The 18,773-nt window shown below is 36.2% G+C and overlaps 1 protein-coding gene across 1 annotated transcript in view; it reads right to left on the bottom strand.

Annotated features, from left to right (window-relative positions):
- Window positions 1-18,773, bottom strand: part of ajap1 (adherens junctions associated protein 1) — a 71,595-nt gene that overhangs the window by 28,431 nt on the left and 24,391 nt on the right. The window contains exon 2 of the mRNA XM_053504734.1: window positions 5,666-6,408. Within this exon, the coding sequence (XP_053360709.1) occupies window positions 5,666-6,408 (743 nt within the window). The remainder of the gene's footprint in view (window positions 1-5,665; window positions 6,409-18,773) is intronic.

The raw sequence follows: 18,773 nt of genomic DNA, 5'->3' as shown, positions 1-18,773 counted from the left end.
AGATTGCATTAAATGTTTAATATGTGCACATTCTGTGACATGACACATGCCAAGTCGGTAGTCCAGCTCCAACACATTCACTTTAGTCGAGCCCCTCATGTGCTGTAGCACGGGGATTTTTTTCCCCCTTAAATGCTAACATTATGAATTTGCCATTCGTATGCAATGTGGTATCACCGCTGAAAGCAAGATGCTTTTCAAACTCCTCATCTTCAAGTTCCTGTTGCATAGCAACACAGAATTAAATGTAAAACATAAGTTTAACACAGATCATTTAAGCGAGAATCGGCTATGTTATTAGACTACAAAATTACGTAAGTTTTTAAAACACCCTGTATTTTCGAATGTTAAAGTATTTAAAATGACGCGACGTACAGTAAATGGAAATTATATTTAAAAATCTAGCTGGATGAAGTCTGTGTGTCAAAAAGCACAGAAGGGAGAATGCAGATGCTGGCTTAAGCTTTATGAAAACAGATTTGAACCAAATGGGGAAGGCAATAAATGTAAAGCAGAAAAAAAGGAAAAAGGTCAGCTGAGCTGCAAAACAGGTAAGCACCAGGGGAGACTTAATGAAGAATTAAACGGACTAAGGTTAATACCATGGAAACAGGCTTGCAATGAGAAAGGCTCAGTAACTCGACAGAATGGAATCTGGGACAAGACTTCACAATAGCTGAGTGTGAGTCTGGGTTATTTCAAGAAATGTGAGAAAGTGAAAACAGATGTTCAACAGCAGGTATGGATGCTCCCTTTGACCCACCACAACTGAAAAGCTCTTTCCAGGGGAAGACACGTAGCTGTTCGTGAACTGAACCTGTCTTGTAGAGCTGCACGATCTATTGTAAATGTCAGGAAATTCGAAGCCTGGGTCCTAAACAGAGACCAAACTCCTAGTATATGATATATTAGAATAGCCTACATCTTGTATTCAGGAGACATGGTAGACAAAAGCATCAAGTTATCGTATAGCGATAATGTATTGGGGCATAACTATTTTTTCTAAGATATAAGTACAAGTCAAGACAGAGTCCTGCAAGGCACAAGGCAGGGTACATCCTGAGTGGGTTGCCAACTCATCACAGGACACAAGCACAAACAACTGATACAACTCGATACACTACAGGAAATTTGGAAAGGCACGTCTTTGAACTGTGTACATACCAAAAGCAAGATTTGAACCACTAACTATTAAATGTTTTTTAAGGCTAAGCCTTTACTTCAAATTCATAAATGATTTTAAAATGAGCAAATTCTCTTGTGTATTTAAGAATTCTGCAGAATATTTTGGGCAATAGATTTTAAAAATCAGTCAAGACAAATATCATGCTTTACAAGACCAATTACAAATGTTTATAAGTCCAAGATAGGTCCAATTAAAACAGCAAGACCTGAGTTCATGAGACATAAGATACCATTTGTCCCTGATATTCTGAAAGTATTATGATTCTATAAATATCCTGAGTGCATATATATATATATATATATATATATATATATATATATATATGGATAGGATATATAACAAACTAAGCAAATATTCCGCCCCTACCACACAGAATGCTGTACTGCCTGCCAATGTGTTTGTCAATTGTAATGCAATATATTACAATTTCAAATGCAAACATAAACAAATAAAAAATCTATTTTAAAAAAGTCAGTGTGACGATACATGAATTTCCACACCAAAAATAGCTGAATCTAGACTTCTCTAGTAGATAGCCCCTGGTTCATACAGTATATAGGGCTTTCAAAGTAGCATTTGTCAGCAAATTGTCAGATGATTGGATTTGAAGTGTCTATGGGCCTTCTCCTAAGCTCTTTTACTTTTACAGAAACCTACGTCCACTGTAGCCGGATTAGTGAGAAAAGTCTTCAAGTTAATAGCTTAGTACACATTGAAAAGTGAGATTGTATAAATGCAAATTCTTTCGGCATGAAGCATAGGCAGAGAACACAAAAGTATGTTGCGGTTTATTGAAAATTGATTAAAGCAGACAAACTAAAACGAGAAGGCAACAGGCCAAGGTAAAAGTTACTGTTTGCTGCCTTTTCAAAAGTTATCACTGCCTTTATATACCTACAGTTATAAATGCTGATTTTATTTCATCCCAACCTTGGATATCTATTTATTCTGATACAAAATAGCTGATACATTAAGATACATCACTTTTTAGTGACAAGGTTGTCACTGGGTTGAGGTTGTCACACCTCAGACTTAAAGCCTTGGATAAGATCTGCACTGAGACTTGGCAAATGTTCGCTTTTGATGGAGCAGCTTGCATGCAGTAAAAGAGCTCTGTGTCCTTAAGAGACACACAACAGGTGAAATTCAGCAGAAAATGGATATATGAAATTTCTAAGCAGCCTTGAACGTTGATAAAATGACAATGTCACCGGCTGTGCTTTGAAATTGCTAGGATCAGCAGTGCAGACTCTGGTGTCACTACATTTCATTATGCAGTAATTTTGACAGCTGTTTTCACAGAAAAACTTAAATCTTGTTTGTGTTGATTCCACATGCACACACGTTTGTATAGAAAGTATAAATGAATAAAAAGCTTTCTCTGTACTATATTAAAACATAATTTATGATCAATAATACGCTCACCATCCACTTTACAACAAACACCTGCTCATTTATGCAGTGGTCCAAATAGGCAATCATGTGGCAGCAGCAGAATGCTCAAATAATGTAGGTGCGGGCCAAGAATCAGAATGGAGAGAAAGTCTGATATCTGTTACTTTAACCGTGATATGGTTGTTGGGGCCAGATGGGCTGGTTTGAGTATTCCAGTAATGACTGATCTCCTGGGAACACTCTCCAGGGTTTACACAGAATGTGGAGGTGTACAAATCTCTTAATAAGTGGACACTAAGTGTAACTTAATTAAATGAAGTTTAAAGTGAACAGTATGATGCATCCGGCAGCACTGTGGCAGAGTAGTTAGCACTGTCGCCTAGCACCTACAGGGTCCCGGTTTGAGTCCTGCCACAGGTCTATGTGCAAGGAGTTTGCGTGTTCTCCCCGTGCTTGGTGGGTTTCCTACGGGTGCCTGGGTTTCCTCCCACTGTCCAAGACATGCAGATAAAGCTAACTGGCATTCCCAAATTGCCTGTAGTGTGTAAGTTAGCGTAAGTGTACAAACGATCCAGGGTGTACTCTGCATCATGCCCTAAGTCTCCTGGGATAGGCTGCAAATCCCCTGAGACTCTGTATGTAGAATAAAGCACTATAGACCATGCCTGAGTGAGTATAATGCATCTCTAAATAAAAATTATATTATTCAGGAAAGGAAAACAAAAATAGAATGCCCTTGAGCCTCTGACACCGTAAATTAGAAAAGTCACCAAATACAGTAATTCCAGATGTTAATCCAAAGTTTATTTGCAGATTGAAACTTTTAGAACAATAAAACAATTAACAATCTTCAAACCGGGTACAGATTTTTTTTTATTTAAGAAAAAAAAATTATAATGTAAAAAGTAATTAATAGAACTGTGTGCTTAAATTGATTAGGCAATTTACTCGATATTTTGTTGATTAAATCGATTAATTGAATTCATGGGTCAGATTTGATTTTTCTACTTTTTGAATTTATGGGCATTAGTGCAATTATGCCACCCCCTGGACTGGAGTTTTGTGCAATAGATTATCAGAAAAAAAAAAATTAGTTTGTATAAGATACTAGTTCTACAGCACTTCAATCCATATAAGATACGTTAACTAGTTTTAAATGGTTTAAAACCTGTAAAAAAAGAAGTTAAAAGAAATAAATCAGACAAGAAACATTAGTGCTATCAAGTCTAAATGATTTAAAAATCATAATAATAATAAAAAATCTAATTGAATTAAATTGATAGTCTGCACATGGTTCACTGCTCTATTAACCAGTGGTTTTAACTAATGAAATTGACCTTAAATAAAAAAAAAATATATATAATAATAATAATAAATATAATAATAATAATAATAATAATAATAATCATAATCATAATCATAATCATAATTTGACTTGCTGCCTAGTCAAGAATATTGGGAACTTATGGAATATATGAATAGCATAACTGGACAATAGTAAACAGGCACTTAGTTAAATAAAGCATATTAACTTAAGTAATTACCAAAAAACCTTCCTTACTTCAGCATCATATTAAAACGGTTTACTAAGAAAGTGCCATCTACACTCCTGCTCAACACCACACCACATTCCAATGGCTTATTCAGATCCACACAGATAGCTACAGTACTGTACATGCCAACTGCAGTCACATTTATATCTGGAAGTTAATTTAATTCCTAAGCCACGCTTCTAGGCAGGTTTAAACGTTATCAAAAAAGCAAGGACGAGTACAATAGAAATATTTCAATTGTAGATTCTGTACAAATTTTTTTTTAGGAAGGAAAACAGAAAAAAATATTGATTCCCAATATACAGTACAGTATACTGTAGGACCTAACATGGTTAGGTTTGTAAATCTCCATATGAAGTATGACTTTCATAAACTGAACTTAATTATGTTGTGCTTTTCATCTCAGAGTGATTGTGGGTATTATCACCTTTTTACAGCCAGACAGTTTATCGAAAGTTAAACTTTCATTATTCATTTTAAATCTCAGGGTAAAGACTTTGTATATAGTGAAAACTGTCTGCAGAGACTATAAAATCTTAAACAAATATATACACAGACAAAATATAGTAAAAGCATGGACTGTAATAGCTCTTGACACCTTGTCTGCAATGTGAACTAGTCTGTAATATAAATTAATCCTGCTTTCAGGATTTAAAAAAATTATAGACAAACTGCTTTTAAGTTTGAGAACTTAAGCCATACAGAGAACAGTTTCCACTTCTATAATGACAAGCTCAACAAGATGCCATTTTTTACTTGATTCATGTCGATGCTGATAATAGATTTCTTGTGGTGGCAAAAAGCCTGAGCATCAACAGGTTAGCCATGATACAGTATGTCCACGATCTAGGCTATGTGACAGCGGAGGCAAGTCTCCATGTGAATACAGGATTTTTTTCTTTATCATATCATATTCATAAACTAATAAATTTACTTTAGTATTTTTTTTTTTAGTTCTGCTGTTAAATTACACTCAATGGTCAGTTTATTATAATATTAAAATGCAGATTTATGGGAAAATGACACTGAATATTAAATTTATTTAATACAGTGTTTGAAATGAAGTGAATGTTGTTCATTTAAAAGCTAAGAAAAATGCATTTGTAATCGAGAAACGTCATTTCGTTTAAATGGCTAAAAATATTATTCAGTGACAAACATAATCTGGGAAACAGATAATCCTTTAGCATCCTCTAATAAAATCTTTATGCAGAATTTAAACTAAACAATTAAGCAAACATAATTATTAATTAAAGATAAATAATAAATTTTGGGTTATGTGTATGATTTGTATGTGTCAAGAATTTTCTTAATTAGTGTACAAAATTGAATATTGGTATCATAAACCATATGTAGCATTATCATGCACTGCTATAGTTTTCTTTACACATATCACGTATCGCTCTATCATGTAATTACTAAATGCAAGTGTCCGTAATATACCTTAACGCTATCATACGTGAACAAGATCTCCAATATCTTTATAAGTTGCACCTACTAAAATTTAGCATAACTTTGTAAGTGTTCTTACCTGGTGTGTCTCCAATTGGCTTCTGTGGCTTGGGGGTCACACCGAGATTAACAGCAGACTGTGTGGTACTCAGCCTTTTCGGACGAGTGGTGGTGACCACCACGTGAGTCCTTTGTGGGCTACGTGTGGTCGTGGTAGTTGTAGTGGTTGTTGTAGTGGTGGTAGTGGCCTTTGTAGTGGCCGTGGTTTTAGGGATAATTTTCACCTCGTCGTCCGCCCCATCATCCGTCCCAGTGGGCCCCCAGTCGATAAATCCTGCCACTGTAGTGGTCCTTCCTTCCTGTGAATAACTGTCATAACTATCCCACTTCAACTGCCTACGTTGTCGCAACAAGTGCTGCACAATGTCGGCTTTACTCCCCTCCAAAAACTCCAATGATTCACCTCCCTTTGAGGCATGAAACCTGGAGGTGCAGTTCTCACAAAGATTACGTTTGTGCCTCTGTGGCCGTAGTTTAGACCCTAACCCCTCTCGTCCGTCTCCTCCACTTCCTTGGTGGTTGAGTACTGGTACAGGATGTGAGATACCACGCTGCCATGTGGCCAGAGTCCTCCAGTGTGGACCAGTGGGTACATCCCGGTTAAGAAGACGAGGGCGTAAGCGGGGCAGTGACCGAGGGAGCAGCCTAAGCCCAGTGCCCACTGGCGCACACATGGAGAGATCCATAGTGAGGTGTACAAGGGTAAAGAAGACCCACATTCTGCATCCCAGTAGTCCCAGTGGTCTCAATGCAGCCATGAAACTGAACAGAAGAAAAAAGAGGATTATGAGTCTAATTGGGGCACCTTGACAACACTTATACTACACCCTCCAGCATCATCAGCATCACCTTGAAAAGAGTAGATGAGAGACAGGGTGTTTAAGAGGCATGTATCATTCCCTAGGATCAAAATTATGCTTGTTGTAGTTGTTTTGTATTCAAAATGTGGCTTCACAGCTCCCTGACTCTCTAACCCTTATGAATTCAACTCTAATACTTAGTAATTTTGTATTTCTCTTCATCCTTAAAGGATAAAGTGAAAAATTCACAGTCAAAGACTTGAATTTCTTTAATCCTGAAATATCACTGAATTACTCCAGAAATGTCCTGTATATTTCAGCTATGGCAAAAAAAACAATGTGTGTGCATTTGTGTACATGGTTTGGAGGAACAATGAAAAGAGAGCTAAAGCATCACACAGTGACACTAACATGCATTTATAATGATAAAAGGATTACAAGCAGCATTCAGTTTTTGATTCCACAAGCCACATAGATTGTCAAAGAAAATTTGCCAGTCCTAAAGAGAAATAACACGTAGACAAGGATTTAAAGTACCAAACATGTATCAGATTGCAATATTAAGGGTGTATAGCCACATAGTATTTGTACAGTTTTTTTTTTTTAAATCAGATGAACAAGTCTATTTAAAATATAATTCAGAGTTCCATTTTAAGAAATCATATGCCAGTCAGTATTATGTTCTTTCCTGAGCTCGATGAATTTGACAGACAAAGTGCTAAGTGGACATTCACGGACGCAGTCAGTGTTTTGGATTTAACAAACAAATACAGGGGTTGGACAATAAAGTGTGAAGGCTTAATTAGCGGGGTAAAAGCACAGTTTTGCTTAAAAAATTGCAATGCATACAACATTATGGGTGACAGAGTTTAAAAGAGGACAAATTGTTGTTGTGCGTTTCGCTGGTGCATCTGTGACAGCAAGACTTTGTGATGTATCAAGTACCACGGTATCCAGGGTAATGTCAGCATACCACCAAGAAGGGCGAACCACATCCAACAGGAGTAACTGTGGATGCAAGATGGATGACCACGTCATAACCTAGTCTGTATCAAAAAACAAAAACCACTGCTGCCCAACTCACTGCAGTATTAAATGTGCACCTCAACTCTTCTGTTTCCACCAAAACTGTTTATTGGGTCAATGTACATGGCCGGGCTGCTATAGCCAAACCTTTGGTCACAAATGCCAATGCCAAATGTCGGTTTCAATGGTGCCAGAAGGGAAAATCTTTGGCTGTGGACAATGTGGAACATGTATTTTTCTCTGATGAGTCCACCTTCTTTGTCTTTTCCACACCTGGGAGAATTACGGTGTGGAAAAGCCCTAAAGAAGCGTACCACCCAGACTGTTGCATGCCCAGAGTAAAGCATGGGGGTGGATCAGTGATGGTTTGAGCTGCAATATCATGGCATATATTGACTGGTGACAAAGTGGATTGATTAACAAAAAAGTGTAGTTAAACATCTTCCATGGCCTGCACAGGCACCAGATCCAAATATTGAGCCACTTTGGGGTGTTTTGGAGGAGAGTCAGGAAACGTTTTCCTCCACCAATATCATGTGGTGACCTGGACACTATTTTGCAAGAAGAATGGCTCAAAATCACTGTTGATATTGTTATAACAGCTAAAATAAATTTATGTGTGTTGCAATGTACTGTATTTGCACCTTGGCTTTCCTTCAGGCTTAACAAATCAAAACATAATACAGTATATGACATTACATTACTTTCAAACATCACCAGAGTGAAAAGGCACATCAAGCATGCTTTTGTCTCAAAACTGCAAGTGTATGCATGTCTCTAAACTGTATATATAATAATTTATATAATTTATATATAGGTTACACCCATGTCCACCTGCCGGTGTTTTTTTCCTTATTTATTTTATCATTTTGAACATTGTACATTGAATACTGAATTATGAAAGAACATGTATGGAATTATGTACCGAGCATATGTTTTATATTTTCTTGCCCAAAGTGGTTACATTTAGTTTTGATAACAGCTTGGTATACATTTAATTTAAGTAATTCCTGGCCTTCTTAACATGCTTTTGACCATCAGATGTTTTGTGTAGAGTATGAGTGGGACAATAACCCAATTAGTGCTACAACCCACATGGAAAGAACCTATATGAGGATATATGCGCATATATGAAACCTATATGCAGTATATATGCACATATATCCTCACCTATATGAGGATATATGCGCATATATGAAACCTATATGCAGTATATATGCGCATATATCCTCACCTATATGAGGATATATGCACATATATCTTCACCTATATGCAGTATATATGCACATATATCCTCACCTATATGAGGATATATGCGCATATATCTTCACCTATATGCAGTATATATGCACATATATCCTCACCTATATGAGGATATATGCGCATATATCTTCACCTATATGCAGTATATATGCACATATATCCTGACCTATATGAGGATATATGCGCATTTAATAAAGGCCTATATGCAGTATATATGCGCATTTATCCTCACCTATATGGGGATATATGCGCATATATGAAGCCTATATGCAGTATATATGCATATATATGATAATATATATGCTGCATATAGGCAAAATTGAGGTGCATATATGTGCATATACAGGCCATATAGGTCTCCTGTATCGCTTCTTTATATCCACATATAAGCCCTATATGTACATACAAGATATGTCTCCTATATAGCTCATGGCAGGATCTGGTCATTTTAGCTCATATCTCACTTTGGCAACTGTCATACATGATGTGCTCATATTTTCTATTATCAAGGCAATAACTAAGAACTAACTAAATAAAAAACACATTTTAGAATTTCTGTCGCATTATCTGCTAATGACCCGAGGCAGGACACGCCCACACGCCAATCACACGGAAATCAGTCCGGCTAATTTACATACTAGGCCACGCCCCCGGACAAGGAAACTCTTCAGAATGTTCTGGAAAGTGGGAGGAGTTTACATTTACCTCAGAAGAAGACTGTGTGGCCCTGACGACGAACGGGGAGCATTTTGAATGAGAATCCAGAGAATCCAGGAGGTCAAACTGGGTAAGTTATTAAGTCTTATATAACTCTTATTCTGATTATATTAAACTAATATTAGTAAATATTTTCCTCACTTCAGCTAGCTCTTGTCAGCTTGTGTGACACATTGGCTTTTAATGCCATTTACATAGTTTAGGTAAATCATGCTAACATGCTGCCTTTCTGTAAGTAGCACAAACATGATATTTCCCGGTGGCTAAGCTAATGCCTTATGGAGTTTACAGATGTTTATAAACGTTTTAATAAATAATCATTTATTATTATTATACTGTCTTATTATTTTTGTCTTTTCTAGATGCTACATTGAAGAAGTGGCCGGCAGCCACCCGAGGGCAGACAGGCACATCTATCAATTCAAAGCTCACGAAGCTGAGAAGGTCCTTAAAATATATATATGTTTTCTTCCTGTTGAGTTTTTTTGTCTTATTTTTGTTCTTTTACTATTTGATTGTTCTTAAAAAAATAAAAAGAAATAAATTTCTACATTTTGGGCTTTTATTTATGTTGTCTAACAGCTATAGATTTTAATAATTTTACTAATATCTAGGTAAAAATATAGGTGCATATATATGCACATAGGTACATATATGCACGTATATATGTACATATATATGTACATATAATATAGGAAAATGGCCAATTTTGTATATGTCACATATATGTCTATAGGTACATATATGCACGCATATATGCACGCACGCGTATATGTACGCATATGTACATATAATATAGGAAAACGGCCAATTTTATATATGTCACATATATGTCTATAGGTACATATATGCACGCATATATGCACGCACGCGTATATGTACGCATATATGTACATATATGTACATATAATATAGGAAAACGGCCAATTTTATATATGTCACATATATTAAAAACCTATATCAAACCTATATTAAAACATATATGTTTTATATAGGTTTTTTCCATGTGGGAACATACTGTACAGATCCATATTATGGCAAGAAACACTAAGTTAAGAGAAAAGAAAGTGCCTCATTACTTTAGAGAAATGTAGGTCATTCTGTCCAAAAAAATTTGACAATCTTAAATGTATCCCCAAGTGCAGTCGCCTAAATGATGAAACTGGCTCTTATGAGGACCGTCAAAGGAAAGCAAGACCAAGAACTACCTCTGCTGCAGAGGATAAGTTTATAAGACTGACCAGGTTCAGGTTAGTTTTCCAACATCATATTTTCCAACATTAACTGTTTAGAGTGAGTTTGGCCTTCATGGTCGGCAAATAAATTATTACTTCGGAAGAGCAACATGCAGAAGAGACTTGCTTAAATATTAGATCAGTGAAAAACAGCACAGCTACAACAAATATAATTATTTAGTGTAAAACTGGATTTATATAATACCTACAAAAAAAAATCTGTTTTGCAATATATTATTTATAATATATAAAAAATATATAGTGTTAGTCATAAATAGTGCTATGCAATAAAACTCTTTCTGCAGTAAAACTTTGTTCAGTAGTTGCAATCAGAGTACAAGGTACTGGCACACTTTAACTTCAGACGAATCCCAGAATATCATAACCCAGTTTTTTTAATAGTTAAAAAAAGTTAATAGTTTTTTTTTCAATAGCAGATCATGTTTTATATTCATATTCTCTATCCATCCTAAAAATATGCCCTGTGCATGTCTGTAGACTGTTTCGAGTTAAGGAGTCTTTCAGAAAAGAAAAGATAAATAAATTACATATGGCATGGTGTCCTTCAGTTGCTGTCATCATTTTCAGGTCTGGGCCTTTAATATACCTCTACAGCAAAATTGGAGGTTTGGCACCATGGCTCAAAAATAATTTATTTCACAAGCACTCACAATATCCACTTACAAATCCTGCCAGTGAAGGAAGCCAGAGTCACTCTAAATGTAGGGGAATTTTACTGATCAGTGGTGTTACTACTTCATCAAGATCTGTCGATTGTCCCAGTTCAACAGATAGTTAAAGGCTTAAGGGATTAGCAACCACACAGTCATTTTAGGGCATTTTCACATAATGCACGATTGATTTGCATCGTACCTAGAAATGACTGCGCGCCCTCCTCATATCCTTGTTTTTTTGCCTCTGTTCTCGGGTACACTTGCATATTTACGTTCTTTGGCACAACAGACGGCACTATGAAACCTACTTGGTTTGTAAGCTGCTATTAAACACAAGAGAAGAAGAGAACAAGGGAGTTAAATTTCATGCTATAACTAATAATATTCATATTTTAGAAAATATGACAAGATCAATACTCTTGTGTGCCTTCCCACTTCATCAGCTATGGCTGCATAGGTCAAAGGCTGAGATTGGCGTGTGCTACGCGGACATGGAGATTGTGGAAGTGACCAAGGCACTGATGGCATTGTGTCTAAACAATTTTTTTTTTTTTCCGTGCTTATGTACGATTGGCTTCCATATCTGGAATGCTTTAATGTGCCTCTTCAAGCATACTGTTGGGCACGGTTCCTGAGCCTGGATTGATAGTGTTCTCACTGATCAAAATGAAGCAGACTTTAGGGCCAAGTGTTCTCAAAAATGATCCCTAATGTGAAAAAGTCCTTATTCTCACACACAAAATTGGGTGGGGGTAATTGGCAGGATTGCTCCTAGGGTGCTGTGCAACATTTTTGGGACCTAATATGTCTTAGGGTATAATGACATCTCTGGTCATCATTGGGATCTAGGTTGTCTGTTGATTATCAGTTTCACCAGTGTTTCTTTTGTGGTTCATTATTCTCTATTGTATGCATTCTACTTTTTTTTGCTTTAATGTTTCAGTGATGTTGTGTTAACTTTTTTGACAACATTGATCACCAACACTATACCAGCAAACTGTTAACAGGATCCTGGGCACCCAAGACTTGCACATGACCATAATGATCAAAGGGCAGCCCACAAAATCCTATTCCACAAAAAAATTCATTGCATCATAAAGCACCGGAAAAAGTCTATGCTGGCCATTATAAAAAGGCACCAGAACATCCAGTGCACCACAGCCCTTCACAAATGGAGCCTAGAATACGGTACAAAGAGCCCAAATCTGATTGAGCACCCATAGGATCCACCGGCCAAACAGGATTTTTTGTTAAACTCGGTCCAATCCACGGAGGCTTCACACCGCAACCAACATTACCTAAAGCATCTGCTGCTAATACCCTAGTGCAGACACCACAGCACACCTCCTGTCCCCTAGAGCCACCCCCAAGGAACCAAAGGTGCCTTGGTGACACAGGGGGAACCCAAAAACCTATGAGGTTTTAATGTCAATGATTTTAATGTATGGCTGATTGGTGTATGTTTAATAAAGATATATTCTCACTCACATTCCACTTATCATTTCATGACACATCATTTTATAATTTTAAACATCTGAAAAAAAAAAATCATGTCATTAGTGCAATTCTTGGAATTTAAATAGTTAAGTGTTCCGAAGTCATCAGTCATTACAGTGACCTATCTTCTTGATTTATACCTGTGAGGGGGGAAAAAAAATGAAGAATTATGGTGTTTTGTGGATGGTTAAATGTTTGGAATGTTTCAAGAGGTTCTATATAAAAACATTTTCTTAAAGTAACCCATGTGGCATAGGACTCCATATGAGAATAAACCAAAGAATCTTAGTGTCCTTGTTTATGATGTCCTTGTTTGTGATGTTTAATTCTTCTAGATATTTAAAGGGATCTATCTGAAAGCTTTTCTTAGAGTGAGCCATCTGCTATTCAACTCCTTAGAGGAATTCATTTTAAAGCAGGAGCTCTATAAAAGCTCAATAGTTCTTATTCCTCTGTTGGATGCTACTTCAACAATACATGAATAATGTTCTATGATCTCACCCCCTGCTAAAGCTTCTCAGAAGTTGGCCCTCTGGAGCTTTCACCCTTGTGATCATGAGGTTCTGCCAAATGTGCCCCAGTGCCCCTTCACTCAACAGATGCATTTGATGTTCTAGCCATCTGCCACACCAAGATGAAGCTCACTCAATCAAGAACTTCAGCCAACGCTCCAGCCTCTCAGAGGTAAACCCCCTGCAGTTTCAACCTTATGATTATCAGGGGCTGCCAAAGGTTTTGTTGCCCTTTTGTCTGACAGACACTGTTCATGCTTCAGCCATCAGCACAATCAAAGGACCTGCTAGCTTTGGCACACCATTCATGAAGTCACAACAAGAAACAACTGAGTCAATTCTTCTTTCATACAGTACAGTATATGTAAAAATTGTTGAATTTTGCATACTTATTACATCCTACCTATGCACCAAATCGTTGGTAAGGTAATTACTATATAAATATGTAATGCCTATGCATAAACTACAGCTTGACGGAAGTTGTCATGTTTTAGGTTCAATTAATAAAAGTATTTAATTTCATGATCCCAATTTTATGAACTTATTTTAATTTGTCTGTGATGAATAATGCATTCATCCATCCAACTAAAACTGCACTCTCTAGAGCTAGTTTCAAAAACAAGAAGTGTCAAGGCAAATAATGTCCCCTTTAACTGAACAGTATAAATCTTTGCTCGTCATATCTATCTAATTAAAATGACTTATTTAAATTGCATTTCCCCAAATGTCATTAAATTGTTCTAGAATTGACCAGAAATGCCATTTCATGAGTCAAACAATGAGTTTATTAGCCACAAACAAGGGGGAAATGAATTAGTAAAACAGCTCACATTTAGCTTGTTTTCAGGGTTGTAGGCAAGAACTTGTCATAATACATAAATTTAAAAAAATACTTTGAAATTCAATGTCCTGCAAGGTTTAAAGTCAAAAATTGCCTCTCACATCAACATTTACAACAGCAGAAAGTGTTAAGGAGAAATGAGCAGCGCATGATCGTGTGTTTCACATTTCTATACTGTTGCGTAGTGACAGATTTGTCTGAGAATAATTAACATTAAATCCTTTTAACAGTTGACATGGAAACCTTTAAAGCAGGGATGCTAAGGCCCTAACATGCCAGGCATTGAATGTAGCTTTTAATCTCCCAGATGCATATATGGTATGCAGGGGAGTAGGGAGTATTGATGCAAGCACTGTGAGAATGACTTATAAACCAGGCAGCCTACCAATATAAAGGCATACGGAAGTTCTTTTATAGGGTGCAGTTACAATTTTGAAAAATATAACTGTAACAGAAATATTAAATTAATTCACATACTGGCATAAATCCTGTGAATGGAAAGGCGGTTGGGAATATTAAATAGGAGCTATATCTTTTTATTTGTCTTCTTATGGGAGCAACATCTTCCTAATACATACATTTTCTATTTTAAAACTGTATATGTGTTACTTTAGTATTTCTTGACAAAGAAGCTTTATTTTTTTAGCAAATAGGCATTATTATTATTATTATTATTATTATTATTATTAAGCAATCAGCATATTTATACATTATTATTATTATTATTATTATTATTAACTCAATGATGTAAACTAGAAGATTGTCCCAGTCTGAGATATTGGGCTATTAATTAAAAAATTTTTTATGAAGCCGCACAGGTGGCTTAGGCTCTAAATTGACGATTTGGTGATCCGAGGATTCGGGTTTGCGCTCTGCTGCTGGTCGGTGGTACTGTAGGTTGCCACACTCAATACAGGCATAAAACCTGTGCCAAGTTGTGTGCAGATCGGATGGTTTGCTGTGATGACACTTTGACCCTTTGACGGAAGCAGCTGGAAAAACGTTTTTTTATGCATGCTAACTGAGCATTAGACTAATACTCATTTTGCATTTAAAACTGCCTCAGTTATTTATGGCATGGATTACACAATATATTTTTTTTATATAGTAAAAACCTTCTTTTAAGTGTAATTCGTTGACTGAGAAGGCCACTGAACTCATAGTCATGTTCATGAAACCGGTTTGAAATGACTTCTGCTTTATGTCATCATACAATATCGTGCTTAAAAACGCCAATAAAAGAGGGAAAAAATGTGGCCATGAAGGGGATTTAAATTGTCCACACTCAAATAGGCATTGTTGATTTATTGAAGTGATGATTCATTGGTGTTAATTGACAAAATGTGTGCCAGCAAAACATTGTCCACATCATTACGCTACCTCCACCAGCCTAGACTGTTGAAATGAAGCAGGTTACATCAATAAATGTATGATGTAGGCACCAAATTCTGACCCCACCAGATGAGTGCTTCAGGAAAATTGAGATTCATCAGACCAGGCAACATTCTTTCAGTTTTCAACTGTCTAAAAATGGAAACCGACCTGGTCTTCTGCTGTCGTAGCCAATCCCACTCAAGGTTGGACATGTTGTGCATTCTGAGATGCTTTGATGTTTTGATTTACTGTAGACTTCCAGTCAATGCAATCCATTCTGGCCATTCTCAGTTGACTCTCTTATCAACAAGGTGTTCCCTTCTGCAGAACTGTTACTCAGTTGATGTTTTTTTTTTTTTTTTTCATTTATTACAACATTATGAATAAATAATAGGGACTGTTGTGTAAAGATACAACTCAGAATAGCCTGCCTTGCACCAACAATAATGCCACAGGCAAAATCATTGAGAACATACAGTATTTTTTCCTCATTCTGATATTTGATCTAAACATTACCCAAAACTGATATCACATACAGTATTAATATGATGTGGGCATTGCAATGCTGCCACATGATTAAGATACCTGCATAAATTTGTAGATGTATAGTGCTTCTAAAAAGTGCTCAGTGAGTGTATGTATGTATGTATGTATGTATGTATGTATGTATGTATGTATGTATGTATGTATCTATCTATCTATCTATCTATCCATCTATCTATCTATCCATGTCACTATTCAACCATTTACTCATAAAAAAAAGAGTGTGTGTGAGATTTAAGGTAAGTGCAGTGGGCCATGACTCAGAGTCAACTGCTTGTCTGAGAGCTCGCACATCATTATGCGGGGAATATAATTCCCTTTAAGTTTAATCTTTAAGGAATGCCTCACTCTCCATGTTCCTGCCAGTTCCCATATTAAACCTGTGTCAATTTATCCTAAAGTGGGTAATTATTGTCCAGTTGTGTTCACTACTTTACATAAATCATGTTTGCCATGGAGATATTCTATGTCAATATTTAATTTTTAGAAGCAGTCTGTCATCTGCTTGTTATTAATAAAATGAGCCAAGCTGAGAAGGATGCAACCACATACAAACTGTTACCTAAGACTGTAATTTCTAATTTAAGGTATGTTTTCTAAAAAAAAAAAAAAAACAGAATAGGATATATGTCAGAGCTGTCAAATCCAAATCTAGTCTATATCTAATTTTCTTTTTTTTAAACTTCTGGACTTTGGACCTTTTGTTATTTGTACTGATCCACATGTCGACTAATCTAGCATGTTAAAAAATGCGAGCTAATAGGTATTTTTCTTCTTCCATCCTAAGAACCTCTGTGGTCCACCATGGAGGCCAATTGGAACTATCGCATTCATTCCAATTTTTACAACAGTGGTGAAACCTCTGGTCAACAATCACAGATGCATTTACACACTACAAGCACTTTGAAAATGCCAGTTAGCCTAACCTGCATGTTTTTGACTGTGTGATGAAAACGGAGTACCCTGAAAAAGCCCACCAAGCACAGGGAGAACATGCAAAGGATGGAATCCCAGACCCTGGAGGTGCAAGGTGACAGTGTTAACCAATAAGACCACCATGCCGCCACTAATGCATATTACTGTACATTTTATTATTATTTTGAATGCAGTAGAAATGTCTAAACAAATAAATAATATCGGCAATACAAAAAATATATGAATAAAGGATGCTTCTGTGTAGAGCACAGATTTCTATTTCATAATCATGACACGACCTTCTTTTAGTACTGCTACAACTCTGTGTCATATAAAAATCAACCTCAATCATTTACATGGCACTAATTGTACTATCAGAAGTGAGAGCTAAATCCTAATCATAGCCAGAAACAGTGCAACTGAATTAAAGACGTTTATTCCTAAACTGTTGTGCAGAAGTTCTGTAACTGGTGGTGGGATTGGGGATTGGGGTGTGGTCACTGACCTCCCTAAATTAACGACTAATGCTGTTAGATTAGTTCGAACATGTACGTCAAATCTCTATGTTACAACCATAAAGCAAAAACTTACAGCTAAACACACTATTGTTGGCCATTAGTGTGAAAACTGACCAAGGGAAAAAAAAACTAGAATATGATTAAAAGGAACTGATAGTAAAAAGTAAGTTTCAGTACATTCAGAGCACATTTACTTAAACAACGTTTAACATATATTATTTTTGCATAATTAGTTTTGAATTGAAGTAAGTTTTACCTTTCAATGAAGAAATCTATTGATTTCCCCCTTATGAAGCTGCTTAATATAAAACCAAGAAGAAGAGCCTAATGCAAGAATCAGCCAAAATGTGAGGATTAATGCATCAGGGCATTATGTTTTACTACAGATGACCCCTGCCATAGAATACCCACAAAAGAAATAACATTACTTTAAAATTAAAGCATTATCTCGTGAACTGCATTATAACCTCAGAGACAATTCTATTATGCTCGGTTCTTTTTACTGCTCGCATTTTTCTCCATCCTGCTGCTACTGGGATATTGCTCCTGGTGGGTCACTGCTCCAGGGACAGCTTTTCTGCTTACATTACTTACGTGCATGCTTAAAGAATATTGCATGCACTATATTTTGTACAACCCTGATATGTATTTGTACTTTATGTAGCCCTTGGATCGTGCATATTTGTAAATGGTTCCAAATTGACATTTTTCCCAAGGTATAATTAAGGAATATCAATAAAAACTCACTTAATGTGACTTGAAAATTGATTTTATACTTCACCTGAAACAAATAAAGACTGCGTCTTCCTGTGAAAGGTCTAGCCAAAACCTGAACCTGATCTGTTGCTGATCTTATATTGATTTAACACTGAAACCTTATTACAAGGGCTTAACTCAATCAATTAGATAATTAATTATAGATTGGTAGAAATAAATATTGGCTTAATAAACATTTTTTATATACAGTTATAACAATTATTTATGCTAATTTGACGGTCAATTCGGACTGATTATATGAGAAGTGTTCAAGTCAAACAGGGACTTTTGGTTGTACAGAATGACAAAACACAAAAAGGTGTTTAAATGGTGGTAAAGACTACCTTTTTTTCTGTGTAATCACCTGCTACAATAATGCACCTATCCCTGGATTTCACAAGTGCTTAGATACCATCAAGGTAAAATGTTCGGAGTACGCCAGAGCCATGATCGAAC

The sequence above is a fragment of the Clarias gariepinus genome, chromosome 9, assembly GCF_024256425.1.
Source record: "Clarias gariepinus isolate MV-2021 ecotype Netherlands chromosome 9, CGAR_prim_01v2, whole genome shotgun sequence".
Lineage (NCBI taxonomy): Eukaryota > Metazoa > Chordata > Actinopteri > Siluriformes > Clariidae > Clarias > Clarias gariepinus.
This window is presented reverse-complemented; position numbering and strand designations above follow the sequence as displayed.